The sequence below is a fragment of the Heliconius melpomene genome, chromosome 11, assembly GCF_056956725.1.
Source record: "Heliconius melpomene rosina isolate 202511_hmr_F chromosome 11, ASM5695672v1, whole genome shotgun sequence".
In the NCBI taxonomy this organism is placed as follows: domain Eukaryota; kingdom Metazoa; phylum Arthropoda; class Insecta; order Lepidoptera; family Nymphalidae; genus Heliconius; species Heliconius melpomene.
This window is the reverse complement of record NC_140399.1, coordinates 7,963,520-7,981,763: the sequence shown is the minus strand read 5'-3', so window position 1 is coordinate 7,981,763 and position 18,244 is coordinate 7,963,520. Positions and strand designations below refer to the sequence as shown.

General features: G+C 32.8%; 3 protein-coding genes across 3 annotated transcripts; 1 reads left to right on the top strand and 2 right to left on the bottom strand.

Annotated features, from left to right (window-relative positions):
• Positions 1-97: 97 nt before the first annotated feature.
• On the bottom strand, positions 98-900 carry mbf1 (multiprotein bridging factor 1). The gene has a single exon (XM_085192931.1). It carries the CDS (start codon positions 787-789, stop codon positions 349-351), a length of 441 nt encoding a protein of 146 aa, XP_085049057.1. The 5' UTR covers positions 790-900; the 3' UTR covers positions 98-348.
• A 224-nt stretch (positions 901-1,124) lies between these two features.
• Nup54 (nuclear pore complex protein Nup54) lies at positions 1,125-11,315 on the top strand. Its single transcript, XM_085192924.1, has 13 exons — positions 1,125-1,336; positions 1,419-1,538; positions 1,853-1,942; positions 2,516-2,745; positions 3,229-3,358; positions 3,490-3,646; positions 4,105-4,213; positions 4,905-5,085; positions 5,661-5,749; positions 5,833-6,000; positions 6,338-6,457; positions 9,358-9,445; positions 10,634-11,315. Exons 1-13 carry the CDS (start codon positions 1,276-1,278, stop codon positions 10,765-10,767), a joined length of 1,677 nt encoding a protein of 558 aa, XP_085049050.1. The 5' UTR covers positions 1,125-1,275; the 3' UTR covers positions 10,768-11,315.
• Positions 11,302-13,295, bottom strand: LOC146534701 (uncharacterized). The gene is made up of 4 exons (XM_085192928.1): positions 12,868-13,295; positions 12,408-12,628; positions 12,117-12,264; positions 11,302-11,998 (listed from the first exon to the last, which is right to left on the bottom strand). Exons 1-4 carry the CDS (start codon positions 12,994-12,996, stop codon positions 11,330-11,332), a joined length of 1,167 nt encoding a protein of 388 aa, XP_085049054.1. The 5' UTR covers positions 12,997-13,295; the 3' UTR covers positions 11,302-11,329.
• Between the last annotated feature and the right edge of the window lie 4,949 nt (positions 13,296-18,244).

The window sequence follows — 18,244 nt, the reverse complement described above, 5'->3', positions numbered from 1 at the left end:
GCAATGTTTATACTTTTTATATTTACCTAAGAATTTACTAATGTATTGATAATTTAGTTTTAGAAATTTCAACACGATATAAAACAAAACAAATCAGTCATAAATAAACTATTTTATTGCATATCACATCCGCATTTTATAATCGCTGCATATTAGTAACTTTTTCACGATGGTAACATCTAAAGAGAACTTTCCAGAACCCACACAAAAGAAAATAAATGCTTACATCATATAATATCATATACATGACTTAGTTTAATATGATAAAACCCATTTAACGGAAAAAAATATGAGAAATATTATGCAATAAACACATTGGAGTTAAGTCTTCGCCTCCCAGGGAATCCGTTATTTCTTTCCTCCAGGAGGCTGTAGCGGTTGGCCACGATCTTTTCCACGAAGTTTTATTCCAATTGCCCTTTCGATTTTGCCAAGTACTATATTGTTCGGTATGCCTCGACCGGCTTCATAGTCATTAACAATCTGAGGTTTTTCACATATTTTTGTAGCTAAATCTTTTTGACTCATGCCTTTGGATTGTCGACCTTGCATTATTAATTTCCCTAAATCGAGTGGTATCTTATCGTGTCGCAATTCTTCAGTCTCTCTATCCAATTTTGCAGTATTTTTAGTAGTACCATGTTGTTTATTAGTTCCCGCACCATATTTTTGTTGGGTGTCTACTGGTAAGCCTTGACGACGAGCCGCATTGACTGCTTGTTCTGTTTTTAAGGCTGACGCCTTAGGAGGTTTTTTTCGAAGAATAGTAACAGTATCCCAGTCTGACATTTTCGAAAGTTAATTTTCCGGATAACTAAATGACGAAATAACCAAAATTTCTGGAGTCAGATGCTCTTATTTTTGATGAAGCGAGACGTACTATTTCATAGACTATAGAACAATTCACATGCCACAGATAAATATTATAGCTATAAATTAAATAAAAGAAAATAATACTTGATAATAAAAACAATAAATTATTGACTAAGGTACAAAATATAATACGATAATAGATTACTGCATTTCACATATATCTGTAATATATAATAACTCTCTATCTCACTTTTTAAACAGACTATTAAAATTTTAAAATGCCGCTTATAGACACTGTCGCCTGTCATTTCTTATGAGTAAATGTGTTCTGTGGTGCTCATCACAATCCAAATATCAGCCTAACAATAGTAACAATTAGTTTTGAATTGGTTGATTTTTGGTATTGGTTATAATTTTTTTCGTAAAATTGTGTTCATGTGTACTAGAAATTGTTAAGTAAATATGGCATTTTCTTTCGGAGCTACAAGTACACAAAATACTGGTTTCGGTGCCGCTTCAAAACGTAATTTTCGAAATTTCCTTGACAGATACATTTTTGCATTAAATATGTTTAGTAATTACACTAAAATATTCTACACTTTCAGCAACTTTTTCATTTGGTAGCACGAACACTGCTACGACAAGCACTGCAGGCTTTGGAGGTTTCGGGACGACCTCAACATCATCTGGTTTTGGCACATTTGGTGCAACTGCATCTACTTCAGGTTTTAATTAAAATTACAAATACTAATTCTTCCTAACTTAGTAACTGTAGAGTAACTGTTTTATAGTAGTTTGTTTTTAATATACAACTGAAAGAAATCTTTGACATACAAATGAGTAAAATTGGTTTTCACTGCAATTGAATACACAATTATAATATAACTTCTGCATATATCTATCAGATAAACTGACTGAACAACAATAATATATATTAGTTTTCTTATATAAAAATGAATATATTTATGTTTAGTTTTATATAAAAAAGTAAAAAAAAATGTTTTTATATAAAAATGAAAATATTTTACTAATCTCTTAGCACCATTTGGTGGCCTTGGTACTGCAACAACAACAACACCTTCGCTTTTTGGTGGGACAGGATTTGGAGCAGCCACTGCAAAACCTGCAGGTGAATTAATATTATATTATATGACTTAAATGATGAGTCACACCTATGGTTTTTGTTATCATCATATCTAAAAAACAGGAAACTGGGGACAAAAAGTATCTGCTTAAATTTTTTCCTATTTTCGAAAATTACTCAGATTTTAAATGTTAAACAACCTCTGTTGCTAAAATCATACTGTGATGACATGTAAATGTGATGCAACTTGGAAATAGATAGCCTATGTATAATGTGACTTTTTGCGCTCATGTAGTTTTGCTATAAATTCAATTGTTATTCTTATAGTGAATCCATAAAATGTAGTAATATTGTATTGTCTATGTGTCCATTGATAAACACCCTAAAATTAATTAATATATTCAGAAAAAGTGGTTAAAGGTTATGAAAAGAGTAGCATACATACATAATATGTGTATATGTAACAAAAAAAAGCAAAAAAGCAGGCAGAAGAAGTGTTAAAGTTTTGAAGATGTGAAGAAAAAAATACTGTTATTTTGAAATCATAGACAGACACTTAAATTTTATAGATATATATATATGTATAGATTAAAAACAATAAATCTAATATTTTTTTAGGTTTTGGTACAAGTACTTTTGGGACAAGCACTTTTGGTACGGGTACAGCTTTTGGTGCAGGAGGTTCAACTTTCGGTGGAGCAGCACCTACATTTGGAACAGGTTCTGCATTTGGTTCCACATTTGGTGCAAAAACTACTACTACAGGATTTGGTGGATTTGGAGCAGGATTGGGAACAACACCTTTTGGACAACAACAACAACAACAGCAGCAGCAACAACAACAGCAGGTTGGAATGTTTTATCATTTTTTACTATTCATGTTTAGCTTCTTATCTTGCATATAGAAGAGTAGATACAATGAACCTAGTGTTAAGACACTCCATTCCCCATTTCTTGCAAAATTTCCAAAACATTATGATTTTAGTGGAGGTCCTCAACTCTTTGTCTTGTTACCAGAATAAAATATTGAAAATTTTAAACAGTTTATTCAAACGGTTATGCAAAAGGTTATGTAAACTCACAACTGTCAAGTTTACAGTCACACACTTATGCTTCTGGGCCATGATGATTTTATCCATAAAACATCCAACATGTTGCTTGGCTAATGTTCAGTGCGTAATTTTCAGTTCGATTTTTCTTAATGTATAAAAATTTATAAGAGCTTCTTCTAGTTCTGTTTATTATGGGGGCTGATCTGGATCTGGATTGGATCAACAAAAAGTGGAGTTGAGACCAGTTTTGGTGCATTAAATATCAATTTTAATTTACAGCAACAACAGCAGGGTCCTACGAATGCTCACGAGGCTTTAGTTGCAGCAGTTTTCAACTGTAACGTTTTTGGTGATGAAAGGGACCAAGTACTTGCCAAGTGGAATCTTTTACAGGCGCAATGGGGGACTGGTTAGTTTTATTCAATATGTTTTATTATTTTCATTATAATTTTAAAATTTTATATGAAAGAATATATATACATGAAAAAATAATATATGCTATTGGGTCAAACATTTAATTTATATTGATTTTTTTCACAGGCCAAGCATATTACAGCCGTAATGCACCACCATTAGAACTAAATGAGCAAAATCCACTTTGTCGCTTCAAAGCGGTTGGCTATTCAAGATTGGGCGGGAAAGAAGACAAAGATGGACACGTCGCTATGGTGTTTAGTAAACCAGAACAAGAAATAAAGTAAACATTATGTTAGAGTAGAATGAATAGTCTATTGCACACAAAAAAAACATAAAATGAAAAAAGAAGCATAAATAAGTATGAAGCGATGGCATTATTGCTTCAAGCAATCTTTAACTTCCTCAACCATATTGGTATTTAAAATATTATATGGAGGCCAGTTTGTGTTTGCTCCTCATTCAAGGTATTAATTATTTTTATTTCCTCACTCTAGCGAGACAATATGCGGCGTTGTGTTCCACCAAAATACGTAAGGTATCGAGTTTGATAAAGAGTTGCTTTGCAAGATTAAGCTTCATTTTGTAGCTTGAACTTCAATAAACCAAGCTTTTCTAGTAAATTAATATAAAAAAGGATATTTTTTTTATTAAAATTATATGATTTTGTTTATTGTTGCGATTATTTAATGTTATTTATGTCTTGTGTAAAGGAACTAAATATTATAATATTTTTTTAAGGAATAATCAGCAAGCATTATGTACGTCCCTGTCTGGTCTTTTAGGAAATAAACCTAATCTCTCAGTCAACATTGAGTCTGTAAAAGCTGTGTCAGAGGCCAAAAGTCAGGTAATTACAAAATAATATATTTAATAGTCTTTCTATAAAAATATATAGGTAGTATTATTAGATAAGCATATACCATATCATCATTATTTGAGGCCGTCATGGCGCAGCGGCACAGCATCTAACTTTAAATGCGGTGGGTGTTGATTCGATTCCCACTGGTGGAATAAGATAAATATAATAAAAATACTTATAAATAATACATATGCCATAAAAAAATTTTTTGTAGTCAGATATTTTGTTATGTTTATAATTAACTTTTGTAGTCTCTGAGGTGTGCCTCATTTAGTTATGTAACATGAAACTGCCTGAATACTGTTGTTTTTTTTATTGGGTGACAAAAATATTGAAGACATTAAAAGTTTGTCACAAGACGTAATTTTCAAGTGGTATATTTTTTTACTTTATACCCATAAAAATTTATGCTATTATTTTAAAAATTTGCTTAGTTTGTCTTTTTTCGATTGACATGAAATTATTGTTATTTTTACTGCTAATGCAAAGTTTTCGAGACATCATGTTCCCAAAATTGAATAATATGCGATTGATCGACCAGATAGATCAAGTCATATTAATACTGTAAGGAGTATTATTTAAAACTCAAAGAAGTCTAAAGTCAAATAATTTATCACCAGTAAAGCTACTGCGTCAGACCTGAGTGTAGCAGAAAATTAAATAAAGTTATTATTTTCAGGTAGTAATTTACGTGCTGGACAAGAACAACGGGGCGCACGTGAGCGCGTCGGAGCTGTGCGCGTTCTTGACAGCGGGGGCGGCTCGCGCGGCGCTGGCGGGCGCTGGCGCGGCCTCCGTGTGCGCCGTCACGCGCCCGCAGCGCGCACTGCTTCACCAGTACCTGCAGACGCCGCCGCCCGGTGCGTATATCTAGAATCTAGATAGATTTGTAAAGTCGCGACCCCCAGGCGGTAACATGCGTGCTGGACGAGAACTCCGGAGCTATTATATGATTGTAGGTCAATGGGAAGTAGACCTGTGCTAATTATGTAAACAGACTATCATTAGCTATTTGTTATTATCTTTCTGTCTATTTCAAAGTGAGATGTATTGGTTATTAGGTTATGGGATTCTAGCCTTTGTTTTTCATTCCGCTTTATAATTTACTCTAATAATATCATAGTAAGATAATTTGCCAGACACATATTTGAGTTATAAGCTATTGTTCAATTATTGATACAATTGTTACTTGTCTATATAAACATACACACAGTAAATATTACTGTGGTATTTTTTATACATTTATTTTGTAATTGCTTTCCGCCGAATTTTGGGGGTATTGCGTCTTGAGTGGCGGACCTCAACGCCGCCCTTTGCCTCGACACCAGAGCGAAGAAATCGAAGTATAAATTTAACCCACAATCATTCATATTTACAGTCACATTTTGTGCCCCTGCACTATGACTGGCCTCATTGGGTTTTATTATAATTTTAGGTATGGATATGCGCCTTTGGAAGCAGGCACAAGCAGATAACCCTGATCCTGAAAATTACATTCCTGTACCAATTATTGGATTTTCTGAGGTTAGTGTCTTATGAAGTGTGAGATAAACAATTAATCTCGAGCTAATGAATAATAAACCCGAATGAATTTCCTTTGTACGTAGATCAAGTTCCGCGCGCGCTGCCAGGGCGAGGAGGCGGCGCTGCAGGCACGCTGGCTGCGGCGTGCTGCCGACACGCTGGGCACGCTGCGCACGCGCCGCGCCGCCGCGCATGCTGCGCTCGAGGCGCGCGCTGCCGCTCTGCACGCGCTGCGGCACCGCCTACTGCAGGTGAGACCACGAAAACACCAGTCATTTTTTCTGGGACTAATTATTAAAATAATACATTAATAGATAGTATATTTAACTGTGTATCAATCATATTTTTTTTAATAAGTGATTTAAGTATGAGTTATAGTTCAATCATATATTACCACTTTCTTTCACCTGTGACTTTGCCTAAGTGGTTGGTTAGTATAGAAAGAAATAAATTGTAAATATGTAACTATGTAAATATGTAAAAATTTTATACTTTATAATATTAGTATCGGTTTTCATTATTTCACTATACCATTGTGTAAAACAATATATATATGATTTATTTACCTAATAACGTATTGTACTTTAGGTGATAGCCCGTCAAGAGGTGGTGGGTCGCGTGGGCGTTGCACTCAGTCCAGAGGAAGAGGCGGCGCGCGCGCGCTTGCAAGAGCTAGCTTCGCAACTGGCCGCGCCGCCGCTGTATAATGTAAGTTGTTTGCAAAGTACGGTTGGCGAGTCGTAGCTGTTACCCTGTAGTCACAACTTATGATTTTTTGTGTATCGTTCAAAATCAAAATATATAATATATTTTTCGATTGGGTAATTACGAACAACTTTTGAATCGTCAAGGTACATAGAAATGTCAGTAGTGTCAGTACTATAAGCCCTTATGGTCCTACGCTGCTACGGCCACAATAAATGCAAATTTATTTAAGTGTCGACGAAATAGATTTATTAGTTTTTTTTAGTTTTAGTTTACATTTTAAGTTCATCCATTAATCCATACATTATTTTAAATATACCACAATTTAAGTCAATAATGGTCAATCGTGGCGCAGGCATAAGCGTATGACTGCGACAGGTCGTGGATTCAATTCCCACTCAAGAAAATTAAATATTTTTTATTTTAATTTTGTTGTGGAATGGAAGTGTCTCAAGGAGGAACGAGTGTCGTAACACTAGGTTCTCCGAAACTCATATCACATAAAATCTTTAGTGTAAACCACTTTAAAAATCAAACTTTAATCACCCAACGTCAACAACCACACTCATCACCCACAATCGGATATGACACTCGCAGCGTGACGTCATCGCCGTAACGAGCGAAAGAACGCAACTTAAAAAAGTGATGAAACTTAACAAGGCTGTAACTTTGGAAATCCTGGCCCGACTTCGATGAAACAAAAAACATAATTACATGCACGAGTACACGCCTTAAATGAGTTAACTTTTATAATAATATTATGAGATGTTGGTCTGACTCATTGTTTACAACCGTAAACAAAAAAAAAAATCTTATCACATGACATTACAAAACTATTTTCCATACGTGAGTCCTTCCACCATTTTGATAAATGAAAAGGAAAATCTTATCAATTATAATATCTTGATAAATTCGATATCCGGAATAACGTCCTTGGACGGTCAACAGTCGGTCACTCGTATGCCGCGTGTTGCAAGTAGATCTTATCATTTGTTATCTTCAGACAAGTTTATAGACAAAGTTAGTTGGGGATGTACGATAAGCAGTTAATACTAGGTACTATAAGCGTTTCGTGTTCTATTTTTATTGTAATTGCGTCTTGTTTTGCAACTTAGAAAAACAATAAATAAATATTAAATATAAAATAACGTATGCAATGCCTCTTGAATTCGGCGGAAATAGGAGACCGAAATGTCTTAATAGGGACGGAGTGTCTTAACACTAGGTTCCTTGTTAGGTTAGTCCTCCTTTGCTATCATATATTATATACATATATTGATATTTGGAAAGTCCTCATATATATCATCCTTGACTTATCAACCATATTCCATAAATAACATGTCTGGGGAAACACCTAAAGGTACTGTTTCCCAGTAATTTACACAATTGCACTTGATCGCTTCAAAGAAATTATGTTGTAATAGAAATTGTAAACATGATAAAACAATCTAAGCTCAGCTTCTATATTAAATGAAATTAGAAGTATTAACTTATCTTGGCTCAATATCAGAGCGAAGAAAATGAAAATGTTCGATATTCCTCGAGTGGGAACGGAACCTACGACCCGTAACTTTTACAAACATAATGCTTGTGCCCCTGCGCCTCATTTATAATTTTGCTTATTGGGTATTATATAAAAGCAAACTTATCTGTGAGCTAAAAGGACTTTCGGCTTAAGAATGATTGTTGAAATAGTTTATATATAAAAAGATATAAATCCAGAATTTTAATATCCTCACACACAAAAGTATTGCAATTGACGATAATGAATATATTCATTCATTAAATGAAAGATTAATTTTCTTTGTGTTTAATAATTTTGTAAGATAAATTTGTTATCGTTATAACATATTGATGTGTTATTGATCATAAATATGACTTATATAATTAAACAATGTGGTATGTGCTCAAGAGGCCTGTTCGGAACCCCATAGTCAAAGAATCATACCATAATTAAAAAAAAATCTAATCGACATTTCATGTTTACCTATTAGAAGGCCAGATTAGTAAGACATTTCTTTTTCCTTCTTTTTACTGCATGGATCAAAACAGCAACTGTCGTTATTTTCAGATATTACATGTTTTTTTCTTAAATATTTTTTTACATTTGTTATTAAAAACGTGACAGACACCTGGCAATGATCGTTAAATTGTCATAAAATAAGTTATTTAAAAAAGGGTACCTGTTTACAAATAATCAGTAATTAGAACGTTGGAACTCGTGTAGCAATCTCTTGCCTCTTATCTTTTATATCCGGTTATAACCGGCGCGCGGAGTGAGTGTCATTGCAAGTAAGTACTTTGATGGATGCACAAAAACTTTGTTGCGATAATACAATAATAAATATATTATTTATAATTTTACCTTAAAGTGTGGAAATTTAGAGATTTTCCTTAAGAATTTTCGATACACATGTAGCTATTAAAAATGTATATACAAATACATTTTTAATAGCTACATGTGTATTTCTATTTAGATGATGCCGTTATGCTTGTTTAAGATAATGGCTGTGACTTTTGAACTTGTTTTTTAGTATTTCTGGCTCGCTACCGCTTGTGTTATTTAATAAAAATGTATTTGAGATTATTTAAAAATATACTTTTATAGTATTTGTTAATCTTATTTCAGTATTATGTAGGACGGTTTGTTTCTATATAGTTAATAAATGTTTCTAATAACCTGCAAGCTCAATCTAAATTAATATAGACATTTTATTTATGAATGAAATTGAATTGTATTTATTTGAATATTTATTAAAAAAATATATATGTTTATGTTTATCAATCGTCTAATTAGGTTATGCAGTACAAATTGCTTAACTAATAAAATCCAAATAACAATAAATAGATATGTTTTTTATATCCATGTTTTTACATTAAAAATACTGTTATTTGATTCTCAGGGCCGTCTAAACGAATTGCTATGTGCCGTTCGTCTTCAACGCAGTTCGAGCGCTGGCGGTACTCACGAGCGATATCATTTGGATCCAGGTAAGAAGAATTATGATAAATATATATTTTTTGCTAATATAGAAATAGGTGTACCTATATAGGGCTGGAAGAATATATATTCTTCCATATATTTTTATTTCGGCTTCTCTTACTTTTTTTCGTTTCACAATAATTTTATTGTAAAACGAAGAAAAGTAGGACTCATAAAAAAGTATTATTTTTAAAGTGTAATAAACTATATAAGTATAATAATAAAATAAATATAAATAAAAAAACTATAAATACATAGTAACATTTTTTTAAGTTGCAGTTATATCCCGCATATAGCAGGGTAGGCAGAGGGAACCTAGTGTTAAGGCACTCCGTTCACCACTTCGCCGAATATTTCGAGGCATTGCGTGTTGAGTTGCGGAACTCAACAGTGGGTTTTGCCTTGGTGCCAGAGCGAAGAAATTAAAATATTATGAAAAAAAAAATCATTTCCTCGAGTGGGATCGAACCCCCAACTGTTGCGTAACAGTCACACCGTTTTGCCCCTGCGCCTTGACGGCCTCGGATATTTTATTTGTTATTAAAAAAGTATAATAGGTATATGTTATACCTTTTGTATATTTTTCTTTCATTCAATATTATATTTGTTACTGTAATTTAGTATATTTAGTACTGTAAAGCATAATCTATATATAACACCAGACACCTGTAAATACTCTTACGCGTGGTTATATCGTTCATTGATCTTAGTAGTTTTTTTTTTATCTTCGAATCATGCGGTCCGACAGTGCACAGAGAGTACCCAGTGATTTATCACTTCCCTGACGTCATACTTACTTTTCGAACGATCGGTTGAAAGTAGAGGTGTGGGGGAGGAGAGAGTGATATTTTTAATTGATACTTCGTCCTATTTGTTGAAATTATTAATCATATTAAGATTTTTTATTCGTATTTACATTTTTTATATTATTATTATTAATTACTGGTAGTGTCAGAACAGATTTTTAAATTATAAGCAATAACGTAATGCGTCCCTATACTATACGATTTTTTACGTTACTATTAAGAGAGCGTCTCTTAATAGTAACTTAAAAAATCGTACTTCCTTGAGAAATGTCGCTCATATCGTTAAGATGATGATTTAGGTCCTCTATATTAAACAAAATTACAAAAAAACAAGAATATGATTCCAAATTCAATTGAGTATTACTACTTATAATATATTTATTAACACAGGTGCGCAAGAAGACGTGAAGCAGTTCCTATCGCTACAACAGCGAGGCATGGCGCACTTGATGGACACCGCCAAAAAAGACCTCGCGGCGTTAAACACCATATCAGAGGGAATGTCCCATTTGGTCAGAACTTAGCAGAGCCCGACTATAGACTTCTCATCATACTTTGTCCAGTGGTACAAGTGAAATGACTATCGTGATAAGTTTAAATTCATTAATAGATTTTTTTTTATTCATTTAATTCAATCTCTGATCGTAAACACGACTTTTGTGAAGTCTATTTCCCACTCGGGGGAAATAATTATATTTATTTTCAAGCTCTGGTAATAAGATACGGCGTTGAGTTCCGCCACCTAACATGTAATTTTGTGTGAAGAACATAGTGTCTCAACACTAGGTACCCTCTGCACACCGTGCTAAATAAACGGGAAACATCGTATAGCTCTTTGTAATTGGATTTCCATTTAAATTTTCCATTTACGTCGATTAGTAAATATTGTAAAGTCATATTTGTATAATAAATAGCTTAATAAATGTAATTATGTACTCTAAGCTATTTGTATTGCGATGGTTAAATACTGAATATACATTTGTAATTATATTATTTTTGATAATATATTAATATTGTATGCATTTGTTGTTGTTCTATATGAAAAATTAAAGTGAATATTAAATTTCATAAATATTTTATTTTAAATCAACTCTTAGTGCTTAAGTCTAAAGGTAAATCCGTATGTCTGACTAGTTGTTCAATAGGTTTGCATTCCAAACGTTTGGCGCATATTAAATTTAAAGGCACTTCCTCATAATTCTCAGGTACTTTGTTCTCCATTTTGTTGTGCTCTTCATATTTGAATACTTTCTCGTTGATTGGCCTCAGTACAGAATAATTTATACCGCATGAGTAGCTCTTATAGGAATTATCGTACATTTGAGTATACTCCATGTAGGACATTTCGTGTGAAGGGACCCTAATAGGGTACACTTGTTCGACTGGCCTCGAATAAACTCTGTCTAAATTTGGAGAATAACTTAATGGTGTTCCTAAAGCATCTGGGTAATTTGGTAAAGAATTATACTGAACAGAAGGCATACAAGTTGTAGTATATGAAATACAACTTTGTACGTAATTTTCTTTTGTTGGAGACAAGCTGTCACAGATTTGTCGCTCGTCTGAGGATTCTCTTCGAGGCATGTCTCTCTCGTTTGTGAAGTGCCTGTAGGTTTTGACGTGTTTTCTGAGGCTGGACGGGTCTGTATATCTCTTATTGCATCCTGGTACTTTGCAGAAGTAAGGCTTGTCGACAGTGTGTGTGCGTGTGTGCTTGAAACGATCACTCGAGTTTGAATACGCTTTGCCGCAACCCTGAGAAGAAATTTTATATTAAAATACTTGCATATTATGGTTAAAAGAAAATTAATAACAAATATAATAGAAAATATATATTATTAAATACATTTGTTACGTTATTCTGTATTTTTACCTCGTAAGGACACACGTAAGGTTTTTCCCCGGAATGAGATCTTAAGTGAATTTTCAAATTTTCTGCTCTTGAAAAGCTCTTCTGGCATTGGTTGCATGTGTGTGGCCTCTCGTTAGTATGCGTGCGGACGTGTACCAACATTTTGTATCTATTTAATTACAAAAAAACACAAATTAGAATACTAATTAAAAATTATATTTAAAAATATAACATATTTGAAAAGTTAAACAAAAGAAACTACGCAATATCTATAACTAATAAAGTATTACTAATTATATAAAAAATATTTACCTAGCATTAAATCCTCTCTGTGGCCTCAAACAGTCTCTCCAACCACAATAAAAGAGTCCGTCTCTATGAGCGTGCGCGTGCGCCCGCGCTATGTGCGCAGAGAGACGCGCCACGCTCGAAAACCTTATGCCACAGCCTCTCCACCCGCAGACACCTTCGGGGATGTCGCCTTCACTTGCATGTTCTGGGGACGAACTGCCTTGAGAATCGTCACTTTCTTCCTAAAATACAAATAAAACTATATAAATATTAAAGTTATTTAATGTTTTATTAAATTTTATTTGGTCTAAAATACAAATTACAAAATAAATATCAAAAATACTAAAAGTACAATATTAAATATCAACACAAAACTATTTAATTTTTTTAATAATCTGTTATACACAAAAATTATTGGCTAAATTAAAGATTATTTAAAGTCCTATAAGAAATAATAAATTTTCTTATTCAAACTAAGCACCTGCGGGGGAAGTCTCGGTAAAACCGTGGTCCTAGCGAAGTAAGGTGCGAATCTCTCCGCCGGTATCCACCTTGCAATCCTACACCCTTCCTCGCGTATCTCATGTCGTATTTGCGGAAACACTAACATTGTTTAAACTCTTGTTTATATTATAATCAATAATAAACTAAACTCTTATAAAATTAAGTATTAAATAAACTCTAATAATATTAAGTAGTATCTACACCGCTGTCCGTGCGTGCAATGATGCTCGTGCTCGCGTTGCTTTACTTATAAAACGTCTCGGTACGACACCGCACTGATAAGGGACCGAGTCCCCTGCGAACACGCTAACACCTAACCAAAATATATTAAATTTACTTATTAATTATGATTTTTGGATTAAATTAAATTTAATTTAATCAATTAAATGAGTTTAAGTCTTAGGAAACTTTTAGAAGAGGCAACCAGTCCATCTATGGACCAGTTATGCTATTCCACTAAGTAGCGTAGCGACGTAGCGTTATCAGAAGCCGCCTGCCGCGGCTGCAGTCCAGTTCGTACCAGTGCGATAGGCCTCAGTTCAATAGGTGACAGATATGAGTGTTTATACGAACGACCTCTCTTGTAATATGTTTTGTTAAGTTTCTAATGTCCATAGTACATTTTGTAGAGAGTTAGGTACTATTTGAATGTCTAAGCTTGTTTTTTTTTGTTTTTAAAACTAAATTTTTGATCGTAGTGGTGGTGGTATTTGAACCGTTGTATGGAATTAGCTGGATCCGGCTTTGTTTAATATGGTTAATTATTTCATTTTCCTAATAATGCAGAAAGCTTTTATGTTTTGCGAGTTTTGCCACTTTTTAATTTTATTTGAACCGAAAATAAGACCTAATACCTAAATACTTAAATAACAACAATTAGATCCATCAACTTTATTTAGATTGGGTATAGTATTTTATATAAGCTATTATAAAAAAAATCATAAATAACGAATGTGAAATACACTGTCATCGAACGCAGAGAAGATCAAAACCACTAAATAGTAGTGTGAGATTTGAGTGGCTACTTGAGATTAGGACATATTTAGATTTCATGTCTTCAGTTTTATCTTTATAAGTTTTTGAAACTCTTGCTTACCTTCATATCTTTCCCTAATAAATAATAATATATGTATACCAGCTATATACGTGGTATACCAGCGGTTGCCAGATTTTGTCTTGAAATTAAAAAATAAAGTAATAAAAATAAAAGTAATATAAAAATTAAAAGTATAATAGCCATTTCAAAATTTTCTATTCTATCAGAAATATTAAAAACCAGATAGACAACACGAAAATTAAATGCATAATCCACATACATCTTATACATAAGTATTCAATATTTTTTTTAATCCTTAATGTCTCTGTAATCTACATATATCAAATTCGTACTTAATATAATATATAGGAATAAATACTTATTTAATACTAGGTACTTAACGTAATACCAATTTTTATTTAATCTTATATGATTTTGATTTAATCGTTGCATTTTTCGATATTTGTCTAATGACGCACGATGGGGTTGAAGGTATTTCTGTCAAGTTGGGCACATTCATAGATAAATAAATAGTTACTTCCCATTTGATTTATAAGTACAATTGTCTTGCTTTCCTAAACCTAATTAAAACTTATTTACTTCACTCTAGTAAAATAATATATTTTGTTGATTGATGGTACTTAATACCTATATACATTTTTGTATTCTTAATAATGGTTTGCGGTACTAATTTATACCTTTTTCTTATTAGAAAACGTAAGGAACTAAGTAGGTGCAGCTTGTCATAATGCTTGTTGCATACATATATTCTTCGTAAATGAGTCAAAGAGTCATCATATTTTGTCTTAACCAGACCGCGTGGTTAACTTGGAAATACCTAAATAGGGTTTATAGTGCGTACAAACAAACCGCAATATCTGACGTATGTATGTACGTACACCAGACTGTCTGCATGAGACACCCATGGGTATAAGAAGGGGGGGACCCGGTTGGTCTGTTCCCACCCCAGAATAGTCAACCCTAGAACTTTTACTTATAACAAAATTTGCCTCGAAAAATAAAAAAAAACAACATATCTGTTCAAAGCTAAAGCCCCCCCCAGGAAATATCTCTAGCTACGCCAATGGAGACACCCTAGTCTCACAATAACGTGGTCATATAGCGTTAAGTCCATACTTTTAATGATAATAACCTGTTTTTTCGATAATAATAATACGATTAAACATGTATTTTAGATTAAAAAAAAACAAAGAAATGACAAATGCTCGATATGTACTGAGAAGCAGTGCAAAATTGTGCGACATTATATGACACTTATTATATTTCTTGTTTAAACGAGTAACTTCGACGACCGTTATCAGTGGTTACATTGGTGTGTTTAAAGTATACGGTGATAAGGAGTGGATGCTCGCGTGTGTGCGTGGTCGGCCCCCTGCGGCCGGCGCGCTCGCCGGTTTCAGCCGGTTCCTTTATCGTACCCCGGATTGTGTCACCGGTACGACATTAAAACAACAACATTAAGAACCAACTAGGACGTAAACAAATATTTGATTTAAGCTCTTATTGTTATGCAATACATTTAATTTTTTTATGTTGATAATTTGGTGTTTTAGAATAACCACTCTGATTCAGTGGTTAGTAGAGTCAGTCAGTCTTAGGTTCATTCTCCGTTTGGAGAGAATATCTTGAAAATTACAAATGACCCAAAAATCATATTTGGCGTGATTGACCTAGACCTGACCTAGTTTTTAGAATAATCTATGGAGACTAATTAAGAAATACATTAGTGTATATAATCATTTTTTAACTATTGAGAAATATATAAGTACTTACTTTACGTTTCTGTTCCATCTTTAAAATTAATTTATGAAAGAATTAACCTTAGTAATTGACATAAGGATTGTTGATAACTATGATATTTATTATATTTGATATATTAATATAGATAGCAATTGTACAGCTATACATTTATGATAGTTATCTATCGAATGATCTTATAATACTTTTGATAATATGAGTGTGACATCATGGATTTTTACAGTACTAAAATATTATTTATTTTTAGAATTAAAATAATCAGCAAATAAATTTTAAGAAATGTGATTGTTCATAACCATGTTCAGGTGCAACAGAAAAAAAAATATAATATAAAAAGTAAAAATACTTCTAGTATTTGCGATATAGGCTACTGTTACATTTATATATATAAATAATATTAAAATGTATATATGTGATTTCAAAATAACTGTCTTTTCAAGTGCATATATTAAATTTATTTATAGAATACTAAAACATAAAAAAACGATTTGAAAATTTATGTCTGTTTGTATTTCTATTTATCCGGGCTAATATATGGAATTTTCAATGGAAGATAGAGGAGACCAATCAACATATTGCCTTATAGATCACCTTCCTCGAGGATTTCCCGCGGGGTAAACATTTACTAGATTTCCAAACTCTTAGAAATACCTACTTTATTGTTACCAAGCATTTCAATATGTTTATTAATCAGGTAAATTTAAATTATTCGATAATAATGCTGCAATAGATCAATCATTTGAGTAAAATTTTTAAATTCCTATCTGGCCTCTATCTGGTAATGATGAAAATAGTCCTGATAAGTGATAATGATTTAATCTTTTCTAAGCATGTGAATTGCATGTCCATGTCCACGTGTTGGGCACGTGAAATCTTTTGCCCAATTCACGATTTGAATGCCTGCCTCGAAATATCAGCGTGATGTTTAGATCTGATAAGGCGGTGTTAGGTATTTCACCATAATTTACATTCACCTCGTCATCAAGAACAAAATATTAAATGCCGACCCGATAGGTTTAATATTACAATTTTAGAATTTTTTTTGGTCTAAAAGCAGATTTTCTGATGAGTTGATAAATATTAGGTACATGAAATTCTATTTTGTGTTATTTTTACAAGTCTTAAGATTTTCCCCATCTGTTAGGGTGTTATAATTGTAGTGGATTTAATATATTCTAATCAATATTGTTCCAAAATGGCCATAAAAGAATCAGTTTTACATATTTTAGTACCTACAATCAAAGGAATTTAAATTTTCTTATGTCAACTAAAATAATACCTACCACGCAAGTACGAAGTAAATTAAAAAAAAAGAAAGGCCCATGAAGTAAAAAATAATCTTTTAATTTCTTACTTCATGAAACATCTATTATTACTTTTTAATTTTATCTATTTGAGGAAACGTCTTATTTAATAAAATATTGGAACAGATGATTTGGTAATTTTCGGCTCGTACATTTCTATTTGCTATCTTGTACCGATAGCTTTGATATGTGATAAGGATTTAATCCTCTGGTGAACATGTGAATTGCATGACCATGTTCACGCAAGGGGCACGTGGACTCTTCCGGATTTGAACTGACAACTGGAGTTCTATCTTTGTTAACTTACAAGTCATTTTATAGAACACTTTATCAAGAACCTATGAGGCCATCGTGGCGCAGCGGCACAAGGGTGTGACTGTAACGCGACGGTTGTGGGTTCGATCCCCACTCGAGGAAGTGAAATATTTATTTACGTTTATATTTCCATTTCTTCACTCTGGTGTCGAGGCAAAGCGTGGCGTTGAGTTCTGCCACTCAACACGCAAAGCCTCCAGAATTCGGCAGAAAGCGGAGAACGGAGTGTCTTACCACTAGGTTCCCTCTGCCTACCCTGCTGTGTACGAGATACAACGTGAAGCTGATTTTTTTATATATTTTTTCCTATTATTATGTATTACGTCACAAATGCCTATAAGGTACAATAAATTAATATTGAATTATCAGACTATTCCGTTTATGATATTTATTTGTTTATTATATTCGCATGAAATTGCAAAAGATAAGTACTGAAAGCAGATTTTTCCTGTTACGTTTCAAAACTATATAAGTATCTATATTTAATTTTCCATTCGACATTGTGTTACGCCGCTCAACAAGCAATACCATGAAAAATTCGGCTTCGGTAATTTCAGAAAATACGAAAAGGAATTTCATTGATTCCACTACATTTTTTGCTAGAATTGTCTAAGATGTAAATTTCACTTGGATTAAGATAGATATTACGATGCTTTTTTTATTGTAATTTTTAATCTTTAAATAGTAAATGAAAACGTATTTTTTTTTATGTCCTCAGTTTAATAGTAATCACTTAAAAATTATTTATTTGTTTCTTTCTTAAATTGTAGTAAGTAGTTGTTTTTATAGTCTTTATAACAACTAATTTCACGCACAATTATTTCGCTTATCACATCTTTAAAATAAGATAAAATATTTGAGCCAAATATTTTATTCACTACTATTTCTAAGTTATAGAAAAAACTTAGCATTCCCTGGAT

Coding starts and splice junctions, on each gene's coding strand:
- mbf1 (XM_085192931.1), bottom strand. CDS start 789: ATGTCAGACTGGGATACTGTTACTATTCTTCGAAAAAAACCTCCTAAG.
- Nup54 (XM_085192924.1), top strand. CDS start 1,276: ATGGCATTTTCTTTCGGAGCTACAAGTACACAAAATACTGGTTTCGGT. Junction 1,943..2,515: donor AGCCACTGCAAAACCTGCAG/GTGAATTAATAT, acceptor ATATTTTTTTAG/GTTTTGGTACAAGTACTTTT. Junction 5,750..5,832: donor CAATTATTGGATTTTCTGAG/GTTAGTGTCTTA, acceptor CTTTGTACGTAG/ATCAAGTTCCGCGCGCGCTG.
- LOC146534701 (XM_085192928.1), bottom strand. CDS start 12,996: ATGTTAGTGTTTCCGCAAATACGACATGAGATACGCGAGGAAGGGTGT. Junction 12,629..12,867: donor TACCGAGACTTCCCCCGCAG/GTGCTTAGTTTG, acceptor TTTGTATTTTAG/GAAGAAAGTGACGATTCTCA. Junction 12,265..12,407: donor CAGAGAGGATTTAATGCTAG/GTAAATATTTTT, acceptor GTAATTAAATAG/ATACAAAATGTTGGTACACG.